At 41.4% G+C, this 23,997-nt stretch overlaps 1 protein-coding gene across 5 annotated transcripts in view; it reads left to right on the forward strand.

Moving 5' to 3' along the window:
* The window catches only part of LOC126184603 (glycoprotein endo-alpha-1,2-mannosidase), a 105,021-nt gene that overhangs the window by 57,957 nt on the left and 23,067 nt on the right, over positions 1-23,997 (forward strand). For 4 of the 5 annotated variants that reach the window (XM_049927051.1, XM_049927052.1, XM_049927048.1 and 1 more), the window contains 2 exons: positions 733-1,419; positions 1,526-1,933. In XM_049927051.1, the coding sequence (XP_049783008.1) occupies positions 789-1,419; positions 1,526-1,933 (1,039 nt within the window). In that variant the 5' untranslated portion in view covers positions 733-788. Of the gene's footprint in view, positions 1-732; positions 1,420-1,525; positions 1,934-23,997 lie in introns of those variants that run through there. The other variant, XM_049927053.1, reaches the window with a different exon arrangement.

Consider the following 23,997-nt stretch of genomic DNA (forward strand, 5'->3'; position numbering starts at 1 on the left):
TGCACATGGGGCTGCAAATGTCAGGAAATACCCCAAAAGTGGACATCAAATTTTGGATATGTGATGTCAGCACATGACATAATTCACTGCATGTATAACAATAGGGCTTGTCGATCTTACCTTTGCTGGTAGGGGGCAGTGTTTCACATTGCTCTGCTAGGCTGCTGTATTTACAGGCTTTATTTAATAAAGAACATGTGGGTCATTTAATGGCAGCAATGCAATTTGGAAGCTTATATTTATGTACTTGGGACGCATTGTGCTAGGTTTTTGTTGTACTGTACTTTGCAGTTAACCAGTGGAGAGCATGAGACCAATAAATAAAATAATGAGTACTACCTCGGTGTAGATAATTGTCTAATGCAATGCAAAAAAATACTGCCTGCCAGATTCACCGGGTCATGCCCAGAGCCACACTTAACACTTGACATGGGCTCATCAGGTGTGACAGACTGATAGGCTCCACCGCTGGACGTGTGGCGAGGTACGTCATCAGGTGATGTCACATGTTCAAAATCACCCAGTGAAACCCAAAATCTCAAAAAGTTCTTGATTGATTTACTTCAAATTAATTTTTACTCTATACTCCAATTCAGACAGACATGGGCTACATTGTTTTCTAATATGTGTATATGTACTGGTAACTGCAGTATTAAGTGATTTCAATAACAAACTAGCACCAGTACTAGTAACCATCAAGTGAGTAATTTTATGTACTGTCTTCTTTTTCAGAATGGGCCTAGTGATGTCATTACATTGAAGTAGTCTGAAGCTTCTATGCATTGTACATGTGCATGGTAATGCACATTCGTCTGTTAATTATCCGTGTCAAGCGACATGTTTTTCTGACAATATTTATGTTCAGTTTGGTTGCTGTATTGGGCTTCATAAGTCACAAATGGCGGAATATGATTTTGAACCTAGATTTACCAAATAGAAGACAAGCCACTATTGTACAACCATTTGTTATCAAGACTGACCTTTTGAAAGAGGAAAATGTACAAAGGCTACTGTCAAGCAAGTCTTACCACCTTACAACAGAGAAAATACTCAATGAAAAAATTGCTAAAGCAAAAAGGTTTTATCAAAAGATGCAACATATATCACAAAAAATGAAGAAATATCGCAGTAATAGTAACACAGAGCAAAACAGAACTGTGAGTACAAAACTGAACTATGATGTACATATATTTTATTATGTGTGGTATGGAAATTTAGTAGTTGATCATGAGTGGAAACACTGGAATCACAGGTACCTACCAAACTGGAAAAGAGAAGATAAGAGAGTTTACCCTACAGGCAGTCATCAGCCTCCTACAGACATTAGCTCGAACTTCTACCCAGCACTTGGATGTTACAGCTCAAGAGATAATAATATTATTGATGTGCACATGAGACTTCTAAGAGATGCTAACATTGGTATTTACTAGCATGCTATATAGTTAGAGAAACTTATTATTTTACATTATGTCTTATTGTTGGTTGTTGGGTAATTTACTCATATCTTAATCTTTTTATTTTCAAGGTGTACTTGTCATCTCATGGTATCCACCAGGAATGTCTGATACCGAGGGCGCCTCATCAGATTCATTAGTTTCAGTTTTGCTGGACATTGCTAATAAATATGACCTCAAGATAGCACTGCATATTGAACCATACAGTGGCAGAAATCCTATCAATCTTGCAAAATATTTACAATATATTGCAACACAGTATGCAAGTCATCCAGCCTTCTACCATAGACAACATAGAGGAAAGAAACTGCCTGTGTTTTACATTTATGATTCCTATCTAACTCCTTCTGGAACATGGAAAGAGCTTCTCAGCAGTAAAGGCAACCTTAGTGTTCGTGGAACAAAACTGGATGGAATATTCCTTGGGCTCTTGGTAGACGTTCAACACAGATATGAAATAAAGAAGGCACACTTTGATGGTGAGTTTCTGAGCAGCTATGTAAAACATATGTAGACAATATTTCCTGTAAAGAATTTATTTGTATGAACATTGTTACCATGTAAATGATATTAAGCTTTTCTGAACAGAAACTGAATAGGGTTTTTTTTTATTACTGTGTCATGTTTGGCTGTGGAGCTAGTTTTAGGGACCCATAGGCTTCAGTTAGCAAAAAAGGAGACATAATGATAGTCATGTCTGTTGTAACCTCACTTGGGTTACAACATTTATTGAAGATAAATAACTTCCATAACAATAATGTAACAGTTAATTAGCCCTTGAACCAAGAAGAAACAGTTCTTGGCAAACTATTAATATCAAATGTAATAGAAATTATCCTGAGATTTTTCTGTTCTGCCAGCCCATTGGAGACTGGATAGAAAGGGGATACGGTAAGATGTTTATTACTATTGCAGCTGCAAACCTTTTGAAATCTGCGTCTGTGAGTTGGGGACCATTATTGGCCACCAGCACATGGTGTCCAACTTCTATTACACAGATCTGCTCCAAGGCTTCCACCTTGGCTGTTGCTGTTGTCAGCTGCAGGTGGACAACATACAGGAAGTGGAATAAGGTGTCCACAATAATTAAGCACATGGACCCTTAGGTAAGGATCCACAAAGTCAGTATTAACGTAGTCCTGTAGCTATGAGGGTGTGGGCTACAGCGAGAACAATTGGGTCCGGGCTGGTTGGTGTGCCCGGCAAACAACACACTGTCGCACCACTCATACAACATCATCATCATCATCATCATCATCATCCATACAAGGCCAGTAGTCATAGTGGCATGCCAGTTGTTCCATCCTAGAACTCCCACAGTGGGGCTGATGCATGAGCTGAAGCATCCAGTATTGTAGAGAGGATGGTACCACCACATGGCACTGTTCATCATCTTCTGTAAGGAGCACCATGTCTTGTCAGACCTGAATTTGGTGCTACAGATGAAAAAAAAAAAAATAAATAAAACAGGAAGACCAGGTGGATCTGCTCCAGAGAGCTTAGGAGGCCAAGCAAATTGGACATATTGCAGGACCAGTTGAAGAAGTTGGTCACAAGTGAAGCTGTAGCACCATCCCAGGAATTTACAGGGAGTTAATCAAGCAGTTGCTCCAGTTGGCTTTCTACATGAAAATAAACTGTTTCCTGGGAGTAAAATTCAGGATCCTGACCTGCTGGAAGACAAGAGAAGTCACCCATGTTAGAATGCTGAGGGGAAGTGCAATATTAAATGAAATATTGGGAATTTGCCAAGTAGATCGCTGATTCGTGAAGGCAGTCCACCTTATACTCTGATAATTTAATCTTTGATCCAAAAAATGACAGGCTGGTGATAAGATGAAACTTATGACCATACAAAAGATATGAAATTCATGGACACCAAAAATGATGACCATCACTTTCTTTTTCATGTGTCAAAGTAAGTGTCTTTGTTATAAATGTGACAGATCTCTCCCATTCCATCATCTAACTTATGTGAGAGAGTGGCCCCAACACCATGTGGAGATGCACCTGTGGCCAGCATCAATGACAAGTGGGACTGGTAAGTCCCAAAGCAGAAGATTGATGGAATGCTTAATTTAACTTCTGAAAATCCTGATTATATTCTGCAGACCATAAAAAAGGTACTCTCTTTTATGGAAACAGTGAGTGGGTTATGGAAACTGCGAGAGGAATAAATCATGCATAGTAATTCAGTTTATAAATACCAAAAAAATTGCAGGGGAAATAATATAAAGTATGTATGTTCAGGTCTAAATATATGTTGTTTCTTCTAAAGGAGTTAAATAATATAACCCAAAGACAAAGTGTTGAGGAAATGAAGTCAATTCAAACATTAGAGACATCAATGACCTCCAATGATAATTACTCTGTGATTCAGTTGAGATATGTGTATGATCCGCAAACTTTCATCCATTCTTCTCATTCAGACTTAGTTTCATAATACTGCATTTCAATGGAACCCAGGAATATTGAGATGACTCAGTGGTTAACACACCTTTATGAGGAACAAAGTTTACACCCCTTTCTAGCGATAAAGATTTGGGTTTCCTGTTGTTTTCACAAGTTGTTTAAGGCATATGGGGGAAATGAAAAGGAAAGGACTGACTTCTTTGCTCATCCTTTCCCATTCTGAGCTGGTGCTCCTTCTCTAATCACCTCATCACGAATAGGACATTAAATCATAATTTTCCTTCTCAGTCACAACCAACATATTACATCTGTACATCATCATACACTAATAGAAAAAATTGCAACACCATAAGATAATTAATGTACAGTAATGGAATTTTGGGAATACATTTGTCTAGGCAACATATTTAAATGATTAACATTGCAAGGTCACAGGTTAATGTTAGCGCAATATAAGCCATTGCAAATTTGAAATGCTGGTACATTAATAACTGGTATAATTACCAAAATGTCGAGTGCAAGGAAGCAAATATGCATGCATTGTGTTGTACAGGTGCTGGATTACAGTTTGAGGGATGGAGTTTCATGGCTAATGTTATTTGCGGATAATGCTGGACTTATCGTCCAATGATGTCCCATATGTGCTCGATTGAAGACAGATCTGGTGATCAAATGGGCCAAGGTGACATGTCAACACTCTGTAGAACATGTTGGATTACAACAGTGGTATGTGGACGAGTGTTATTCTCTTGGGCTAGTGTTATTCTCTTGGAAAGCAATCCCCAGAATGCTGTTGATGATTGGCAGCACAACTGGTCAAATCACCAGACTGACATACAGGTCTGCAGCTAGAATGTGTGGGATAACCATGACAGTGCTCCAGCTGCCATACCAAATTGCACCCCAGATCATACCTCCAGGTGTAAGTACAACATGTCTAGCATGCAGACAGGTTGGGTGCAGGCCCTCAACTGGCCTACTTCTAACCAGCACACAGCCATCATTGGCACCAAGGCAAAACTAGTTTTCATCAGAAAATACAAAATACAAAATACCCTGCCCTCCAATGAACTCTTGCTTGACTCCACTGAAGTCACAAATGGTGGTGGTTTGGAGTCGGTGGAATGCATGCTACCAGGCACCTGGCTCGGAGCTGTCCTTGATGTAACCAATTTTTAACAGTTCATTGTGCCACTGTGGTGCCAGCTGCTGCTCAAATTACTGTTGCAGATGCAGTAAGGTATGCCAGGGCCATAGATTGAACATGATAGTCTTCCCTGCTGGTAGTGTCACAGGGCCATCTTCTTCCGGTTGTACATTTTTGTGACCATTGCTGCCAGCAGTCATGTACAGTGGCTATATTCATGCCAAGTCTTTCTGTAGTATCACAGAAGGAACATCCAGCCTCTGGCAGTCCTGTTACATGACCTGGTTCAAACCCATTGAGGTATTGATAATGGAATCTTTGATGCCTTAAAGGCATTCTTCACTAAGAACAACCACCACATCCAATCTCAAAGGAAACTAATGCTCACGAATGGTACAGCGTGCATTTAAAGTAAACATGAATTGCGGCCTCATAGAGACGCTACTTGTGCTACTCTTATCTGACTGGCACAAAATTTGAACAGACATAATCTTTCAGATGTAGATACACGCTTACCAACTTTTGTTTATGTTTTACAACTCCTCCTTGGTGTTGCTTTTTTTTTTTTTGTCAGTGTACTAAAAAAAATCATTTACACTCATACTCAATATTATGACATTCACAGAAATGTTGCAGGTTAATGAATGCATAGGATTAAGAACTATTAATAATCCTGAGCTTCTAATACATCGAATTAGAACAAATTTAAATGACTGGCTTACTCAACCATGTTCTTGTTAGTGCGGAATGTTATTTACTTGGTTCTTACTTCATGCGTCTCATGGAATGTCTTCTTTAATTGTCCTACGAGTACTGGATATAGTGAGCAGTTGTTGAATAAATGGACACCACACTATAGAGATTACTTTTCAATTTCTTCTCTTTAACACTAAGTTCAGTTTTGATGATCTTCTCTATTGTATGTGGGGTATTCAATAATTAATGCAACACATTTTTTTCTTGACCAATTTTGGTTGCAAAATGTGGAATATGTTGTGGAATGTTGTGGAATATTCCTGCTTCAACCACTACAGTTTCATGAAGTTCGGATAGGTGAAGGCACTATATGTAGCCTTCAGAATGGCATCTGTAACAGAGGTACATTCTAAGTGGAGAGCTGTCATTGAGTTTCTTTTGGTGGAAAGCCAGATCATTGCAGAATGTTCACGGAGACCTGGATGTGAGCACAAGCAGGGTGAGCTGTTGGGCGAGGTGTCTGTCATCGCAACTAGGTCGCACAAACCTTTCCTATCTCCCATGTGCCAGCTATGACTTCAGTGGTGTTGAAACGTGCTGACACTCTCATTCGAGGTGATCAGTGGATCACAATCAAACACCTAGCTGCGAAACTAGATGTGTTTTTGTTGATAGGACTGACACAATCATTCATCAGCTGGGGTACTAAAAGGTGTGTACCCGCTGGGTTCTTCGCTGCCTAACAGAAAACCATAAAGAACAAAAATGCAAAGGCATCACACAAGTCTGCGCACCCAACAGGAGCTTACGAAACTTCATTGGACTCTTCTTCCTCCTGAATCCTGCACCTCCTGAGTTCCATCTGTTTAGCCCAAAAAAAGGATGCACTCCCCGGGAACGTGGATGATGGGAAGGTTATTGATACAGCAGGACATTAGCTCTGACATCGACCAGTAAAGTGGTACCATGCGGGCATACAGGCCCTCCCAGTAAGGTGGCATAAGGCCATCACATTAAGTGGAGATTATATTGAAAAATTGGGTTTTGTAACCAAAAGAGGTGGGAACAATATGGTGTATAGGGATCCCGAATAAAATTAGCCTGCTTCCAGAAAAAAGAATGTGTTGCATTACTTATTGAATGCCCCTCGTATGTATGGACATCAATATTGTAACACAAATCAGTAAGCTGCACCAATTAGAAGAAACTCCAAAAAGTTCTCAAGTGGCAATAGTCAACAAAATAACTATACATCTTCAAAGCAATTGAAGACTGTTTCAGAACTGACAAAAATCTGCATGAAAGAGTCTATAAAATGAACATCAATTGTGCACTCATTGACTTCTGTATACCAACTAAAAACTGACATAAATTTTACATTTTGACTACTGGGTATTGGTGGACTAACATGTTACCTTAGACAAAGATTACCAAATGCTGACTGGTTCCTACTTTGTGCACAATGCCTATTTGTAGACAGGCTTGCACATGCTACAGAAATTACAAATTGGTAAAACACAGTATTATTACACTTTAGATATCAACATAAAAGATAGAAAAAGCGGAAGAGAGAAAGATTCAATTGACAGTGAAGTAAATTTGCTCAAAAAAAGTTTTAATTAGAAATTGACAAAATAATAATTACTAATCTTACAAAAAGGGAAGTTTTAATGAGCATGGGGATTCCCAAAGTTTGTCAAGAATTTTCTAAAAAGTGAGGTTTTATAATTGGAATAGTAATAAAACCAACATGTTATTTTAGTAGCTGTGTACATTTTCAAAAACAAAAACAACCACTGCTGCTAAACTGTAACAATGGATTTTGGAAATAACCTTATTTTAAGACTGGAAAATTCTGAAAAACACAAATTTTGAATTAAAAATAACTTTTGAAATATTAAGTTTTCAGATAATGTAAAATGTTTGCTTGAAAGAGAAGATTGAGGTCTTTCAAATAAGGTCCATGGAGAGAGAGAGAGAGAGAGAGAGAGAGAGAGAGAGAGAGAGAGAGAGAGAGAGAGAGAGGGAAGTAGGAATGAATGAGTGAGTGAGTGACTTAGTGTGAGAAATTACCTTGAAATGAAATGAAAGAACCAACTCACGAAGGTAACTTCTTAGACCAGCTAGTCACAAACAGATCCGAGCTTTTTGATTCAGCATAGAATCCATGTTCATAGGGCCATTACAGCATCGCTGAATACAGCTGTAAACAGGAAAATATAAAAACAGATTTGAGGTTATCTGACAAGTCAACGTGAAAATTTCATCTCCAGCACTGACAATGTTGAGCATCAATGGGCTAAGTTCAAAAGCATTGTACAATACACTTTAGACAGGTATGTGCCAAATGAATTTATGAAGGATGGAAAAGACAAGCCATGGTTTGACAACCATGTTAGAAAGGTGCTATGAAAGCAGATGACTGCAAATTTAAATGTAGCTAAATCCTCACAGGCAAACAAAAACTAAATAAAGCCAAAATTAGCATCAGGAGGGCCATGACTGAAGTGCTCAATGAATTCAAAAGTAAAATTCTATCTACAGACTTCACAGAAAGTCGTAAGAAGTTTTGATTGATCTTACATTAAATTAGTGAATTGATTGAAGCCCTCTGTCCAGACACACTCTGACCACAATGGCATTGAAACAGAGGATGATACAGAAAAGGCCAAAATAGTGAACATCTCTTTCCAAAACTTCTTCTCAGAGGAAGACTGCACTGTAAATCATCACAGAAACAACAAAATAACAGATATTGAAATAAGTGACCAAGGTATAGAGAAGCAACTGAAATTGCTCAATAGTTAAAGACCAATGGACCTGATGGGATACCAATTTAATTATATGTAGAGTATGCAAAAGAACTTGCCCCTCATATAGCAGCAGTGTGCAATAGGTCTCTGGGGGAGTGAAGTGTTTCTAATGATTGGAAAAAGGTGCAGGTCATCCCATTTTCAAGAAGGGTCCTCGAGCAGGTGCACTAACTATAGGCCCATGTCTGTGACGTCGGCCTGTTGCAGAATTTGGAATGTTTTATACTCGCATATTATGACATTTTTGGAGATTGAAAATCTCCTCTGTGGGAATCAACATAAGTTCCAAAAACAACAATCATGTAAAACCCAGCTCACTCTGTTTGCCCCCGAGACCCAGAAAGCAGTATATATAGGTGACAAGATAGATACTGTGTTCCTTGACTTCCAGCAGGCATGCAGTACAGTTTTGCACTGCTGTCTAATGTACAAAATACAGGTGAATGGAATATCAGACCAACTATGTGAATGAATTGGTGAGTTTCTAGCAAACAGAACGCAGCATGTCATTCTCAACAGAGAGAGGTCTTCAGATGAAAAAGTAATTTTGTGTTTGCTTGAAGGGAGGGTTACAGGACCATTCCTTTTCACAATATATGTAAACAAACTGGAAGGTAATGTTGGAAGTTCCATCCGGCATTTCCTGGATATAATGTAAATGTCGTGTGACTAGGGCCTCTCGTCGGGTAGACTGTTCACCAGGTGCAAGTCTTTTGATTTGACACCACTTAGGCGACTTGCAGGTCTATGGGGATGAAATGATGATGATGAGGACAACACAACACCCAGACCCTGAGTGGAGAAAATCTCAGACCCAGCCGGGAATCGAACCCAGGTCCTTAGGATTGACATTCTGTAGCACTGACCACTCAGCTACCGGGGGCAGACATTTCCTGGATGATACTGTTGAGAGAAGTCCTGATGTTAGAAAATTGTAGTAAAATGTAGGAAGACTTACAGAGGATAAATGCTTGGTGCAGGGATTGCCAAGTGACCTTCAACATAAACAAATGTAGCATATTCTACATCTACATCTACATTTATACTCCGCAAGCCAACCAACGGTGTGTGGCGGAGGGCACTCTACGTGCCACTGTCATTACCTCCCTTTCCTGTTCCAGTCGCGTATGGTTCGCAGGAAGAATGACTGTCTGAAAGCCTCCGTGTGTGCTCTAATCTCTCTAATTTTACATTCGTGATCTCCTCGGGAGGTATAAGTAGGGGGAAGCAATATATTCGATACCTCATCCAGAAACGCACCCTCTCGAAACCTGGCGAGCAAGCTACACCGCGATGCAGAGCACCTCTCTTGCAGAGTCTGCCACTTGAGTTTGTTAAACATCTCCATAACGCTATCACGGTTACCAAATAACCCTGTGACGAAACGCGCCGCTCTTCTTTGGATCTTCTCTATCTCCTCCGTCAACCCGATCTGGTACGGATCCCACACTGATGCGCAATACTCAAGTGTAGGTCGAACGAGTGTTTTGTAAGCCACCTCCTTTGTTGATGGACTACATTTTCTAAGGACTCTCCCAATGAATCTCAACCTGGTACCCGCCTTACCAACAATTAATTTTATATAATCATTCCACTTCAAATCGTTCCGCACGCATCCTCCCAGATATTTTACAGAAGTAACTGCTACCAGTGTTTGTTCTGCTATCATATAATCATACAATAAAGGATCCTTCTTTCTATGTATTCGCAATACATTACATTTGTCTATGTTAAGGGTCAGTTGACACTCCCTGCACCAAGTGCCTATCCGCTGCAGATCTTCCTGCATCTCGCAACAATTTTCTAATGCTGCAACTTCTCTGTATATTACAGCATCATCTGCGAAAAGCCTCATGGAACTTCCGACACTATCTACTAGGTCATTTATATATATTGTGAAAAGCAATGGTCCTATAACACTCCCCTGTGGCATGCCAGAGGTTACTTTAACGTCTGTAGACGTCTCTCCATTGATAACAACATGCTGTGTTCTGTTTGCTAAAAACTCTTCAATCCAGCCACACAGCTGGTCTGATATTCTGTAGGCTCTTACTTTATCAGGCGACAGTGCGGAACTGTATCGAACGCCTTCCGGAAGTCAAGGAAAATAGCATCTACCTGGGAGCCTGTATCTAATATTTTCTGGGTCTTATGAACAAATAAAGCGAGTTGGGTCTCACACGATCGCTGTTTCCGGAATCCATGTTGATTCCTACATACACTCCTGGAAATGGAAAAAAGAACACATTGACACCGGTGTGTCAGACCCACCATACTTGCTCCGGACACTGCGAGAGGGCTGTAGAAGCAATGATCACACGCACGGCACAGCGGACACACCAGGAACCGCTAGCTGCGCAGCATTTGTGCACCGCCGCCGTCAGTGTCAGCCAGTTTGCCGTGGCATACGGAGCTCCATCGCAGTCTTTAACACTGGTAGCATGCCACGACAGCGTGGACGTGAACCGTATGTGCAGTTGACGGACTTTGAGTGAGGGCGTATAGTGGGCATGCGGGAGGCCGGGTGGACGTACCGCCGAATTGCTCAACACGTGGGGCGTGAGGTCTCCACAGTACATCGATGTTGTCGCCAGTGGTCGGCGGAAGGTGCACGTGCCCGTCAACCTGGGACCGGACTGCAGCGACGCACGGATGCACATCAAGACCGTAGGATCCTACGCAGTGCCGTAGGGGACCGCACCGCCACTTCCCAGCAAATTAGGGACACTGTTGCTCCTGGGGTATCGGCGAGGACCATTCGCAACCGTCTCCATGAAGCTGGGCTATGGTCCCGCACACCGTTAGGCCGTCTTCCGCTCACGCCCCAACATCGTGCAGCCCGCCTCCAGTGGTGTCGCGACAGGCGTGAATGGAGGGACGAATGGAGACGTGTCGTCTTCAGCGATGAGAGTCGCTTCTGCCTTGGTGCCAATGATGGTCGTATGCGTGTTTGGCGCCGTGCAGGTGAGCGCCACAATCAGGACTGCATACGACCGAGGCACACAGGGCCAACACCCGGCATCATGGTGTGGGAAGCGATCTCCTACACTGACCGTACACCACTGGTGATCGTCGAGGGGACACTGAATAGTGCACGGTACATCCAAACCGTCATCGAACCCATCGTTCTACCATTCCTAGACCGGCAAGGGAACTTGCTGTTCCAACAGGACAATGCACGTCCGCATGTATCCCGTGCCACCCAACGTGCTCTAGAAGGTGTAAGTCAACTACCCTGGCCAGCAAGATCTCCGGATCTGTCCCCCATTGAGCATGTTTGGGACTGGATGAAGCGTCGTCTCACGCGGTCTGCACGTCCAGCACGAACGCTGGTCCAACTGAGGCGCCAGGTGGAAATGGCATGGCAAGCCGTTCCACAGAACTACATCCAGCATCTCTACGATCGTCTCCATGGGAGAATAGCAGCCTGCATTGCTGCGAAAGGTGGATATACACTGTACTAGTGCTGACATTGTGCATGCTCTGTTGCCTGTGTCTATGTGCCTGTGGTTCTGTCAGTGTGATCATGTGATATATCTGACCCCAGGAATGTGTCAATAAAGTTTCCCCTTCCTGGGACAATGAATTCACGGTGTTCTTATTTCAATTTCCAGGAGTGTAGTAGATTCTGGGTTTCCAAAAACGACATGATACTCGAGCAAAAAACATGTTCTAAAATTCTACAACAGATCGACGTCAGAGATATAGGTCTATAGTTTTGCGCATCTGCTCGACGGCCCTTCTTGAAGACTGGGACTACCTGTGCTCTTTTCCAATCATTTGGAACCTTCCGTTCCTCTAGAGACTTGCGGTACACGGCTGTTAGAAGGGGGGCAAGTTCTTTCGCGTACTCTGTGTAGAATCGAATTGGTATCCCGTCAGGTCCAGTGGACTTTCCTCTGTTGAGTGATTCCAGTTGCTTTTCTATTCCTTGGACACTTATTTCAATGTCAGCCATTTTTTCGTTGGTGCGAGGATTTAGAGAAGGAACTGCAGTGCGGTCTTCCTCTGTGAAACAGCTTTGGAAAAAGGTGTTTAGTATTTCAGCTTTACGCTTGTCATCCTCTGTTTCAATGCCATCATCATCCCGGAGTGTCTGGACATGATGTTTCGAGCCACTTACTGATTTAACGTAAGACCAGAACTTCCTAGGATTTTCTGTCAAGTCGGTACCTAGTATTTTACTTTCGAATTCACTGAAGGCTTCACGCATAGCCCTCCTTACGCTAACTTTGACATCGTTTAGCTTCTGTTTGTCTGAGAGGTTTTGGCTGCGTTTAAACTTTGAGTGAAGCTGTCTTTGCTTTCACAGTAGTTTGCTAACTTTGTTGTTGTACCACGGTGGGTTTTTCCCGTCCTTCACAGTTTTACTCGGCACGTACCTGTCTAAAACGCATTTTACGATTGCCCTGAACTTTTTCCATAAACACTCAACATTGTCAGTGTCGGAACAGAAATTTTCGTTTTGATCTGTTAGGTAGTCTGAAATCTGCCTTCTATTACTCTAGCTAAACAGATAAACCTTCCTCCCTTTTTTTATATTCCTATTTACTTCCATATTCAGGGATGCTGCAACGGCCTTATGATCACTGATTCCCTGTTCTGCGCTTACAGAGTCAAAAAGTTCGGGTCTGTTTGTTATCAGTAGGTCCAAGATGTTATCTCCACGAGTCGGTTCTCTGTTTAATTGCTCGAGGTAATTTTCGGATATTGCACTCAGTATAATGTCACTCGATGCTCTGTCCCTACCACCCGTCCTAAACCTCTGAGTGTCCCAGTCTATATCTGGTAAATTGAAATCTCCACCTAAGACTATAACATGCTGAGAAAATTTATGTGAAATGTATTCCAAATTTTCTCTCAGTTGTTCTGCCACTAATGCTGCTGAGTCGGGAGGTCGGTAAAAGGAGCCAATTATTAACCTAGCTCGGTTGTGAGTGTAACCTCCACCCGTAATAATTCGCAGGAACTATCCACTTCTACTTCACTACAGGATAAACTACTACTAACAGCGACGAACACTCCACCACCAGTTGCATGCAATCTATCCTTTCTAAACACTGTCTGTACCTTTGTAAAAATTTTGGCAGAATTTATCTCTGGCTTCAGCCAGCTTTCTGTACCTATAACGATTTCAGCTTCGGTGCTTTCTATCAGCGCTTGAAGTTCCGGTACTTTACCAACGCAGCTTCGACAGTTTACAATTACAATACCGATTGCTGCTTGGTCCCCGCATGTCCTGACTTTGCCCCGCACCCGTTGAGGCTGTTGCCCTTTCTGTACTTGCCCAAGGCCATCTAACCTAAAAAACCGCCCAGCCCACGCCACACAACCCCTGCTACCCGTGTAGCCACTTGTTGCGTGTAGTGGACTCCTGACCTATGCAGCGGAACCCGAAACCCCACCACCCTATGGCGCAAGTCGAGGAATCTGCAGCCCACACGGTCGCAGAACCGTCTCAGCCTCTGATTCAGACCCTCCACTCGGCTCTGTACCAAAGGTCCACAGTCAGTCCTGTCGACGATGCTGCAGATGGTGAGCTCTGCTTTCATCCCGCTAGTGAGACTGGCAGTCTTCACTAAATCAGATAGCCGCCGGAAGCCAGAGAGGATTTCCTCCGATCCATAGCGACACACATCATTGGTGCCGACATGAGCGACCACCTGCAGATGGGTGCACCCTGTACCCTTCATAGCATCCGGAAGGACCCTTTCCACGTCTGGAATGACTCCCCCCGGTATGCACACGGAGTGCACATTGGTTTTCTTCCCCTCTCTTGCTGCCATATCCCTAAGGGGCCCCATTACGCGCCTGACGTTGGAGCTCCCAACTACCAGTAAGCCCACCCTCTGCGACCGCCCGGATCTTGCAGACTGAGGGGCAACCTCTGGAACAGGACAAGCAGCCATGTCAGGCGGAAGATCAGTATCAGCCTGAGACAGAGCCTGAAACTGGTTCGTCAGACAAACTGGAGAGGCCTTCCGTTCAGCCCTCCGGAATGTCTTTCGCCTCCTGCCACACCTTGAGACGACCTCCCACTCTACCACAGGCGAGGGATCAGCCTCAATGCGGGCAGTATCCCGGGCAACCACAGTCTTAGTCCGGTCGGGGGATGCGTGGGACGAGCTGGCCGTCTCCGACAAACCCCCATCCAGACCCCCACAGTGATGCCCATTGGCAACAGCCTCAAGCTGTGTGACCGAAGCCAACACTGCCTGAAGCTGGGAGCGAAGGGATGCCAACTCAGCCTGCATCCGAACACAGCATTTGCAGTCCCTATCCATGCTAAAAACTGTTGTGCAACGAACGTTTGAACTAATCTACAGAGAGCGCAAACAGATTGACACAAAATTTAAACGGTTATTAAAATACAAGATTGCCTAGTAAATGCAGTAATGCTGCTACTTGCGCACTGCTGACACACTGCTCGGCGGCGGAAGGAGACTACGCAATTTTACACTATTCGGGTACTAAAATGCGATGCTACAACTCTCAAATACTATAATACGCCCGAAATTTATGAATTAAACAATGCAAGTACCAAAAACACGCAAAGAAATTAAGAATTAAACTATGTAACAAATGAGTGAGCTAGGAGTATACGACTTTTTGCTGGCAGCTGCTTATCCAACGGCGGCAGGGAGCACACCGTGTATACATAGACAGAAATAGCCTATGCTGTATGATGACATGATTGCAAATCAATCACTGGGAGCAGTTACTTCCATAAAATATCTAGAAGTATGCATATGGAACAATCCGAAGTGGAATGACCACATAAATGCCAGACTGAGAATCATTGGAAGAATCTTTATGAAATGTACTCCATCAACAAAGGAAGTACCTCACAAAACACTTGTTTGACCAATACATGAATATTGCTCATCAGTTTTGGATCTGTACCAGATCTGATTGATGGAGGAAATAGGGAAGATCCTAAGAACAGCAGCCCTTTTCATTACAGGTTCATTTAGTAAGTGCGAAAGTGTCACTGAGCTGCTCAGCCAAGTCCAGTTGCAGACACTGTAAGAGAGGCATTCTGCATCAAGATGTGGTTTATTATTAAAGTTCCAAGAGTGTATGTTTCTGGAAGAGTTAGCCAGTATACTGCTTCTTCCTATGAATATCTCATGAAAAGACCAAGAAGATAAAATCAGAGAGATTTGAGCCTACATGTAGGCTTACCAGCAGTCATTTTCCTATGAACTATTTATGACTGGAGCAGGAAGACACAAAGTACCCTCTGCCACACACAGAAGATAGCTTGTGGAGTATAGTTGTAGATGGGGAGAGAGAGAGAGAGAGAGAGAGAGAGAGAGAGAGAGAGAGAGAGTCTCACTTGTAGAAGTAGAATATGAGTTTGGCTCAATTACATGGTCTGTAGGTGGTGGAGATTTGTGGCTCCAGTTTCCTGGTTTATCATGATCGTAACCTGTCTTAATACTTGCAAAATTAATCACAGTTTACAAGTGATTTTGTATTGAAGGGCTTCTAGATGTGACTCTGCACATGAGCAGTCAAAGTTCAATACAAATAGGAGAGAGTGCTGCTCTAGCTTTCTGTTTCGATTGGTCTCGACTGCACATGACCCAGAGCAATGCGTGAGCTTCTACACTGATGTGGATGTAGTGAATAGTTTGAGAAAAATTAGCAAAATGAGGAAGAGTCAACTTGATGCATCCCTTAAACAGAATTGGTGCCAGATACAAGCATAGATGACACCATTTCTCACCTATATAGTATGCACAAACAGAGTTTTGGCAGAAAGCAAGCCAGAGATACGTATACCCTGTTGAACTGCCAGTTTTGGCAGAAAGCAAGCCAGAAATACATATACCCCATTGAACTGCCAAATGACCTCTCACCTGGTGTACCTTTGAACTAAGGAGGGAAACAAGCCTAAAAATACTTACATTCAATGGTTACCCACTTTCTTAATAAAATTAATGACTTACAAATCTGGAACTATGTCAAAGAAACAAAATTAGTAGGCAATTAAGCCAGGAACTTAAAATATTACCTCCAGGCTCTTGTTCAACTTTTTAATTATTAAATTATCAAGCAATCTAACTACTACAGATGGTTCATCTCAGTTTCTTCTATGGTGAAATGTATAATTCTTATAAGAAAACTGTGTATCATAAACGTACTCCTACAGACTCTCCCTTTCAGAGGAGAGAAAGACTGAAGAATGGAATGTCAATGGTTTATAACACTTGCAGAGAATATGAAACCCTCTGCACAGGGGAGACTCTCATGTGTTTTTGTCTTGGCGGGGGGGGGGGAGACATTTCAAATTTACTGTGCTGCGAATATGCTAACGAGATACAATCTCCACTGAAGTATGACTTCTGTGGGTGTAGGGTTAAAGGTAGAGTGGCCACTTTTGTGTATGGCACATTCCACTCAACTTACTTAACAAATATTTAAGCACTTGCTGTAGGAGTGCACATTGATTTTACAAGTTTTCTCTATAGTGTTCCTTGAAAAGAACATTGCCTTCCCTCAATGAGTTTCCTAAGCATCTCCATAATGCTAGCATGTTTATGATATTGCAGTGCCTGTGTTGTTCAGAAGTACAATGCAGTGTTCCTTTGGACATGCATGCAGACTTGTTTTCTCACATTGCAGGATATCAGTCACAAGAAAAACTGGGCATAATCAGGATTTCTCTCGTCTTTTTGAACATCCCATTGTTGTCAGTGAGGGAGCACTATCTTGAGTCTCCATCCCCAATTTCAAACTACTGGCAATGACTTTGCCGTGTGGAGAGACTGCACATCTGGGAAAATTATAGGTTAATAGTGAGACCATGTAGCATCTCTGGAATTGTGCCGTTCCTGTATGAGGTTTAATTTCCTGCTATGTTCACCCTTATCTCTTGAGATTATTATATGTTCAAATTGGCCTGTGAATATCTGAGTACCCACAATGTGTGGAGGTTAAATCTTAATTGAACCTTTTCTTTTTCCTGCCGTATCAGCCTGCTTGCAATGGAAATCAGTTGTCAAACAGCCTTTCACATCATATGGGCAGAAGGCAGGAACAACAATCGGAGGAAACATGGTGTGATCGCAAGAGTAGTTTCTGCAACAGATAAATATTTCTACCAACTACATAAAGATGCAGGGATTTCTGGAACATGTGTTATGTCTCTAATAACACAGACCTTAACTAAACAACTGGAATCATCTCCCATTCACCCATACAATTTGGAAATATTTCCTGTCAGTCACTGCAACTGCGAACCAGGACACAACATTGATCTTTTCTGCAACCTGAAGGACAGATGGGCTAGGACTTAGGTTCCGATTACAGCGAAGAGTACAACTATTAGGTTGGTGCATAGGTTCGAAGTGTTTATCCATAAGTTTAATGAAAATGACAAATGCACATAACAGAGACTTTAGTCATCAGTAATATATTCTCCTTCATTAATTACAACAATCTTCCAACACTGGCGTAACTTTTTGATCGTGTGACTGTAGAAATCACATGGTTTTGAGGCAAAGAACTCATTGAGCCATGTTTGGAGTTCATTTTAAGCTGGAAAAGAAATTCCTTGAAGGTTGTTCAATAAAGAATGGAAGAGGCAAAATTCTGAGAGTGAAAGATCAAGTGAATGAGGTGGGTGTGGAATGACTTCCCACTCCAGATCCTGAGTAGTGTTTTTTGTCAGTCTAGCATAATGGGCGGGCATTATCATGGAGTAGCATCACTTCACACAGTCTTTCTGGTCGTTGTTCTTGGCTAAATGTCAGCAGTGATGCTTCCAGCCCAGGGAAGCTATTCATAGTACACCACACTGTCGCTGTTCCACCAGATACATAACATTATGTATTGTGGGTGCACCAGCTCTTTGTACTGGGTGCGGCACACATACAACCAAATTTTGAATGTTCCCCATTGCATGCAAATGTCGTGTGATTGTGGAATGATTACAGTTCATTACATTTGCCAGTTCTTGAACATACTGACATGGATCATTATGGATTAATATGTTTAAACAATCTTCAGCAAACCCCGAAAGTCTTCTTGAATGTGGAGAGTCACTAATGTCAAAACAATCCTCCTTAAAATGAGGAAACCATTTTCATCTACATCTACATCCATACTCTGCAAGCCACCGGAAGGTGTGTGGCAGAGGGTACTTTGAGTACCTCTATCGGTTCTCCCTTTTTTGCCATTCTCTGTCCAGTGGCATTATCCCCATGCACGGCAAAAATGTTTCTGGCTGCCTCCACTGCTGTCACCTCTCTATTGAACCTAAACAGAAGAATATGTTGACAACATTCCAATTTCTCCACTTAGCACTCTATTTTCTAGGAGCATTTGAGACTCAGCCTCTCCATCATGCACTGCATGTAAGGTTTCAGCATTTGGACACAGATCTGTGAGCAGATCCTACTGACACACCAGCCTGAAGTGCTAAAGTGGTGCAATGATTTGCTCATATTTCCTTCCTAGGCCTCTCCTAAGTAATTTAGTTTGGCTGAAACTGATGCGCCAACTTGCCAGAGTCCAGGGAATAGGCCACAGTGTTACTGACAATTGGATCCCACCACTCTGGTAATTATTCTCATGTAATGTCAGACACAGTGCTTATAACACATGCGAAACACACTGTTTTAAGGCATTGTCCCCAGTATCAGACATATATTATTTCTGGAGCATATTCTTTCTTGCAATGTGTTATCACAGTTTCTACTTTATTATATGAACTTAGTAAAGTGTTAAAGAAGTTTTTCTTGCATGAAAATTGATTTTGTTTCCTTTGCATGTGACTGTTCTCAATTGTCTCTTATAATCTTCTTGTTATTTCTTTGTTTACTTATTGGATATGTGTCCTATAGATCCACACAGTGATTACTCACTGTGGGTGTGGAGAGTGTCAAAATTTTATATTTATTCAGTTATATAGCAGCATTTTTGATACACTTCCATAATTGATTTGTACATAAAATGCCATTTTAGTGATCATACAGCCAGACAAAAATGTGGTTGTGCAGTGAAAACAGTAGTTATAACAAAATCTATGCTGGAAAATAGTACTGGTTATGAAATTTGATGTTAATTATGGTGGAAGATAATTAGTTTTAGGTAATTTAAAGCACTTTACTGGAAAACCAGAATGATTAACTTTCAAGTAGTGCAGGTCACCTTTCTCATATATAAGTATTAGCTCATAGGTTTTTACTGTAGTGCTAGCTTTAACTTTAAATTAACTGTGTAGTAATGAAAACTAATTACACAGTTGGACTCAGAACACTTGAAATGAGACTCAGAGTGATAAATTTAAGTAAAATTCAGTATAAATAGGATCTTGAGAGTTTTATATGGATGTTGCATGTCAATAGATTAATGTATTTGAAATTATATGAAAATTAGAAAAAAAGAAATGGTTATTTATGGGAGTAGAAAAAAATCACAGATGGAGAGGATCCATCTGCAGTGTCATAACTTGTATAAAATTCTGGCTAATGAAGTGGCAACACTACACACCGAAAACACACACATGTTAAACACAAAATGTAAAATGCAAGTGGTGTCTGTGATGTGTTGAATCAAATGTGAGTGAAAGAATGGCAGAAATCGATCAACTGGAGCATGGAGACTAATGAACACATCTCCAGGACCACACAAATGGGCTAACAGCACTGGAAATCACCTCTGAAGATGCTTCACAAATGAAAGAAGCAAAATGCACATGGAAATAAGCTGGCTTCAATAAGTTGTATGGACAGGATATACCTCCACAAATTTTGAAGCAACTAAGGAATGAAGGAAAACAGGAAAAAATGACGATAAAGTGGAGCAGTTTAGTTATTGTGGTATTCATTGCAAAGTCCAGCTTGGTGCAGCTCTCTATACTAGTCATCATTTGCAAGCCTCTGCATCTCTGCATAACTACCGCAGTCTACATCCATTTGAACCTGCTTACTGTAGTCAATCCTTGGCCTCCCCCTGAAATTGCCCGCCCCCCTCCCTCCCCTCCTCATGCTTCCTTAAATTACCAAATCAATGGTTTCTTGATGCCTCAAAACATGTGTTACCAACTGATCCCATCCTTTAGTCTAACTCCACCACAAATTTATTTTCTTCCCAGTTCAGTGCAGCACCCCGTCATTAGCTATTCAGTCTATCCAACCTTCAGCATTTGCCTGTAGCACCACATTTCAGAATCTCCGACTCTCACCTCCTGTGAACTATTTTGGTTTATTGAATATGTTTCACTTCCATACAAGATTACACTCAACACAGATACCTTCACAAAATTCATTTATTTGTTATTTATTTATATTTACATATGATGCTAACAGAAATACTTTTCTTGGTATTGCCAGTTTGAATTTTATATGCTGCGTACTTTGGTAGTCGTCAGTTATTTTGCTGCCCAAATACCAAATCACATCTACTGCTTTTAATATGTCATTTTCTGCCCTCATTCCCTCAACATCACTTGATTGAATTTCGTGACATTCCATTACCTTGTTTTCTTTTGTTAATGTTGATTTTATGGCCTCTTTTCAAAACACTATTTGTTTTGTTCAACTGGTCTTCCAAGTCCTGTGCCATCCCTGACAAAATTTCAGTGTCATCAGAAACCTTAATTTTTTTTATTGCTTTTCTCTGAAGTTTGATTCCCTTTCCAAATTTCTCCTTTGTGTCCTTCACAGCGTGCTCAGTGTGTCAATTGAAAAACATCAGGGGTAAGTTAAAACACTGTCTCACTCCCTTTTCAACTACTGATTCTCTTTCCATGCCCTTTGATTCTTATAACTACAGTCTGGTTGGTGTAGAAGTTATAAATACCTATCTCTCCAAGTACTTTTTTCCCACTACCTTCAGAATTTTAAAGAGTATATTCCAGTCAACATTATCCAAAGCTTTCTCTAATTTTTTAAATGACTTCATCTCACATATAAGTCAATTTAATTTTATTCATTTTACTACTACAAAATTTCTTCTGTCAGCTATATTGAAGTATTGTGATCAGAAGAACTGATAAGAAGTCAATGCATCAAAAATCGGTTACAATCTAAACACAGTGACAAATTGAATCATAAAATTTGCTGAGATTAATAGGCATTTGCTATGTGTTTGTAGTTGATACATTTGTCAAAAATTGGCTATGACATGTTATGCCATACTAGGCTCTTGCACATGTAGCATTTGGAGAGTGTCCACAGCCGTTGTACTTGTAAGTGCAAATATTGTATTGTAGTTATCTTATTTGACCGATAGCTTGTACATCTAGAAATTTAATTAAACTTGTCCCATTACCCATAACCCTATATGAAGGAACTAATTAAACATAGACTATGCATGACACTCATGTACATCATTCCTGCTTTATTGTTTTAGGGTAAGTTCTTTGACACAGTATTTTTGGAAGCGCCATGTTAACATTAACTAATGTCTGAGCATAACATATAAGTCAATTGTGATGCTATTTGGTAATTCATAAATTTTAAATTTGTTACATGTAGCTGTATTAATGGTACTAGTGGCACATTCTTTTAATACAACTATGACATTTGCACCCACACGTACAATGGCAGCTGTGGACACACTTCAGATGCTACATGTGAAAGAGACTAGTGTGGCATACTGTACCATCACTGATTTTTGACAAATGTATTGTTAAATAGGTTTCTATTAATCGTGGCATCTTTTATGACTTGGTTTGTCACTGTGTTCAATTTTTAACTGATTTTTGCATCACTGAATTTGTATTAGTTATTTTTATCATGTCCTTGAAATTGTCCTAAGGCAGAAATTGTGTAGTAGTACAACAAATAAAGTGAAATTTATGAGTGGGATCCAATCATTTAAGTAATTTGTCACAGCTGTGGCCTCAAATTTAATTAAAATCATCAGCTTTCTCTAAATCTTCAAATTCTATAAATATAGGTTTGCCTTTCTTCTTCAGAGTATCTTCTAAGATTGGCCCACCCGGTTAGCCGCGGTCTAATGCACTGCTTTTAGGGCGGGAAGGTGTGCTGGTCCCCAGCATGGATCCACTCAGCAGATTAATGTCGAGGTCTGGTGTCCTGGCCAGTCTGTGGATGGTTTTTGAGGTGATTTTCCATCTGTCTTGGCGAATGCATGCTAGTTCCCCTTATTCCACCTCAGTTACACTATGTCGACCATTGCTGTGTAAACACTTTCTCCACATACGCGTACCCCATAATTACTCTACCACGCAAACACTGGGTTTACACTTGTCTGGTGTCAGATGTTCCTGGGAGGGGGGCGAGGGGGGGGGGGTCCAGTGGGGGCTGAACTCCACAATAACACTGGGTTCGGTGTGGGGCGGCAGTGGGGTATGTGGACTGCTGTAGCCTGTTGTGGCGTTGTGAATCACTGAGGGCTACGGCGAGGGCGAAGCCTCTCTGTCATTTCTAGGTCCCTGGTTCCATACAATACAATACAATCTTCTAAGATTGGTCATAAGGTCAGTACTGCCCCAGGTATTCTTACATTTCCCTGGAATGTGAACTGATCTTCCCCGTGGTCAGCTTCTACTGATGTAAAGTATTTGCAATATTTTATCTGCAGATTCTAAAAATAACCCAAAAAATTTTGATCGTACGTAAAATCTATGAATGCTACTAATAATTCAATACCTTCTCTTGCTGACAGTATGGGTAATGTAACTGATGATGATAAACAGAAGGCCGAAATTCTAAACCTAGCTTTCAAAAACTCGTTTACGGTAGAGGACTGCAACACCATTCCCCCTTTCAATTATCGAACAAATGCAAGGATGGCTGACACAGTGTTTAGGAAGGCATCTGGCCTAGACGGTATCCCCATAAGATTTTATGTTGACTATGCTACAAATATGGCACCATTCTTATCCATCATCTATCACAGATCATTGGAACAGCGGAAGGTTCCATGGGACTGGAAGAAGGCCCAGGTCATAACAAACTATAAAAAGGGTAGAAAATCGGATCCACATAATTACTGGCCAATTTCACTGACATTGATTTGTTGCAGAATCATGGAACATATTTTGTGTTTAGATATAAAGACCTTTCTAAACTTTGAGATGCTCATCTGCAGAAACCAGCCCAGTTTTAGGAAACAGCAGTCATGCAAGACACAGCTGTCCCTCTTTGTGCATGATATACAACAGGCTCTAGATACTGGCTCCCAGGTTGATGCCATATTCCTCGACTTTCGAAAGGCATTCGACTCAGTTCCGCAGTGTCGCTTCCTCCAAAAAGTGTGCGCTTATGGTCTATCCGATGACATATGTGGTTGGATAGAAAGTTTTCTAACAGACAGAGACCAGTATGTCGTTCTGAAAGGGGAGACTTCAACAGAAACGAACGTAACATCAGGTGTGCCCCATGGCAGCGTAATAGGTCCGCTGCTTTTTACGATTTACATAAACGATCTGGTTGATGGTATTGACAGTGGCATTAGACTGTTTGCTGATGATGCTGTAGTCTACAGCAAAGTA

The sequence above is a fragment of the Schistocerca cancellata genome, chromosome 4, assembly GCF_023864275.1.
Source record: "Schistocerca cancellata isolate TAMUIC-IGC-003103 chromosome 4, iqSchCanc2.1, whole genome shotgun sequence".
Lineage (NCBI taxonomy): Eukaryota > Metazoa > Arthropoda > Insecta > Orthoptera > Acrididae > Schistocerca > Schistocerca cancellata.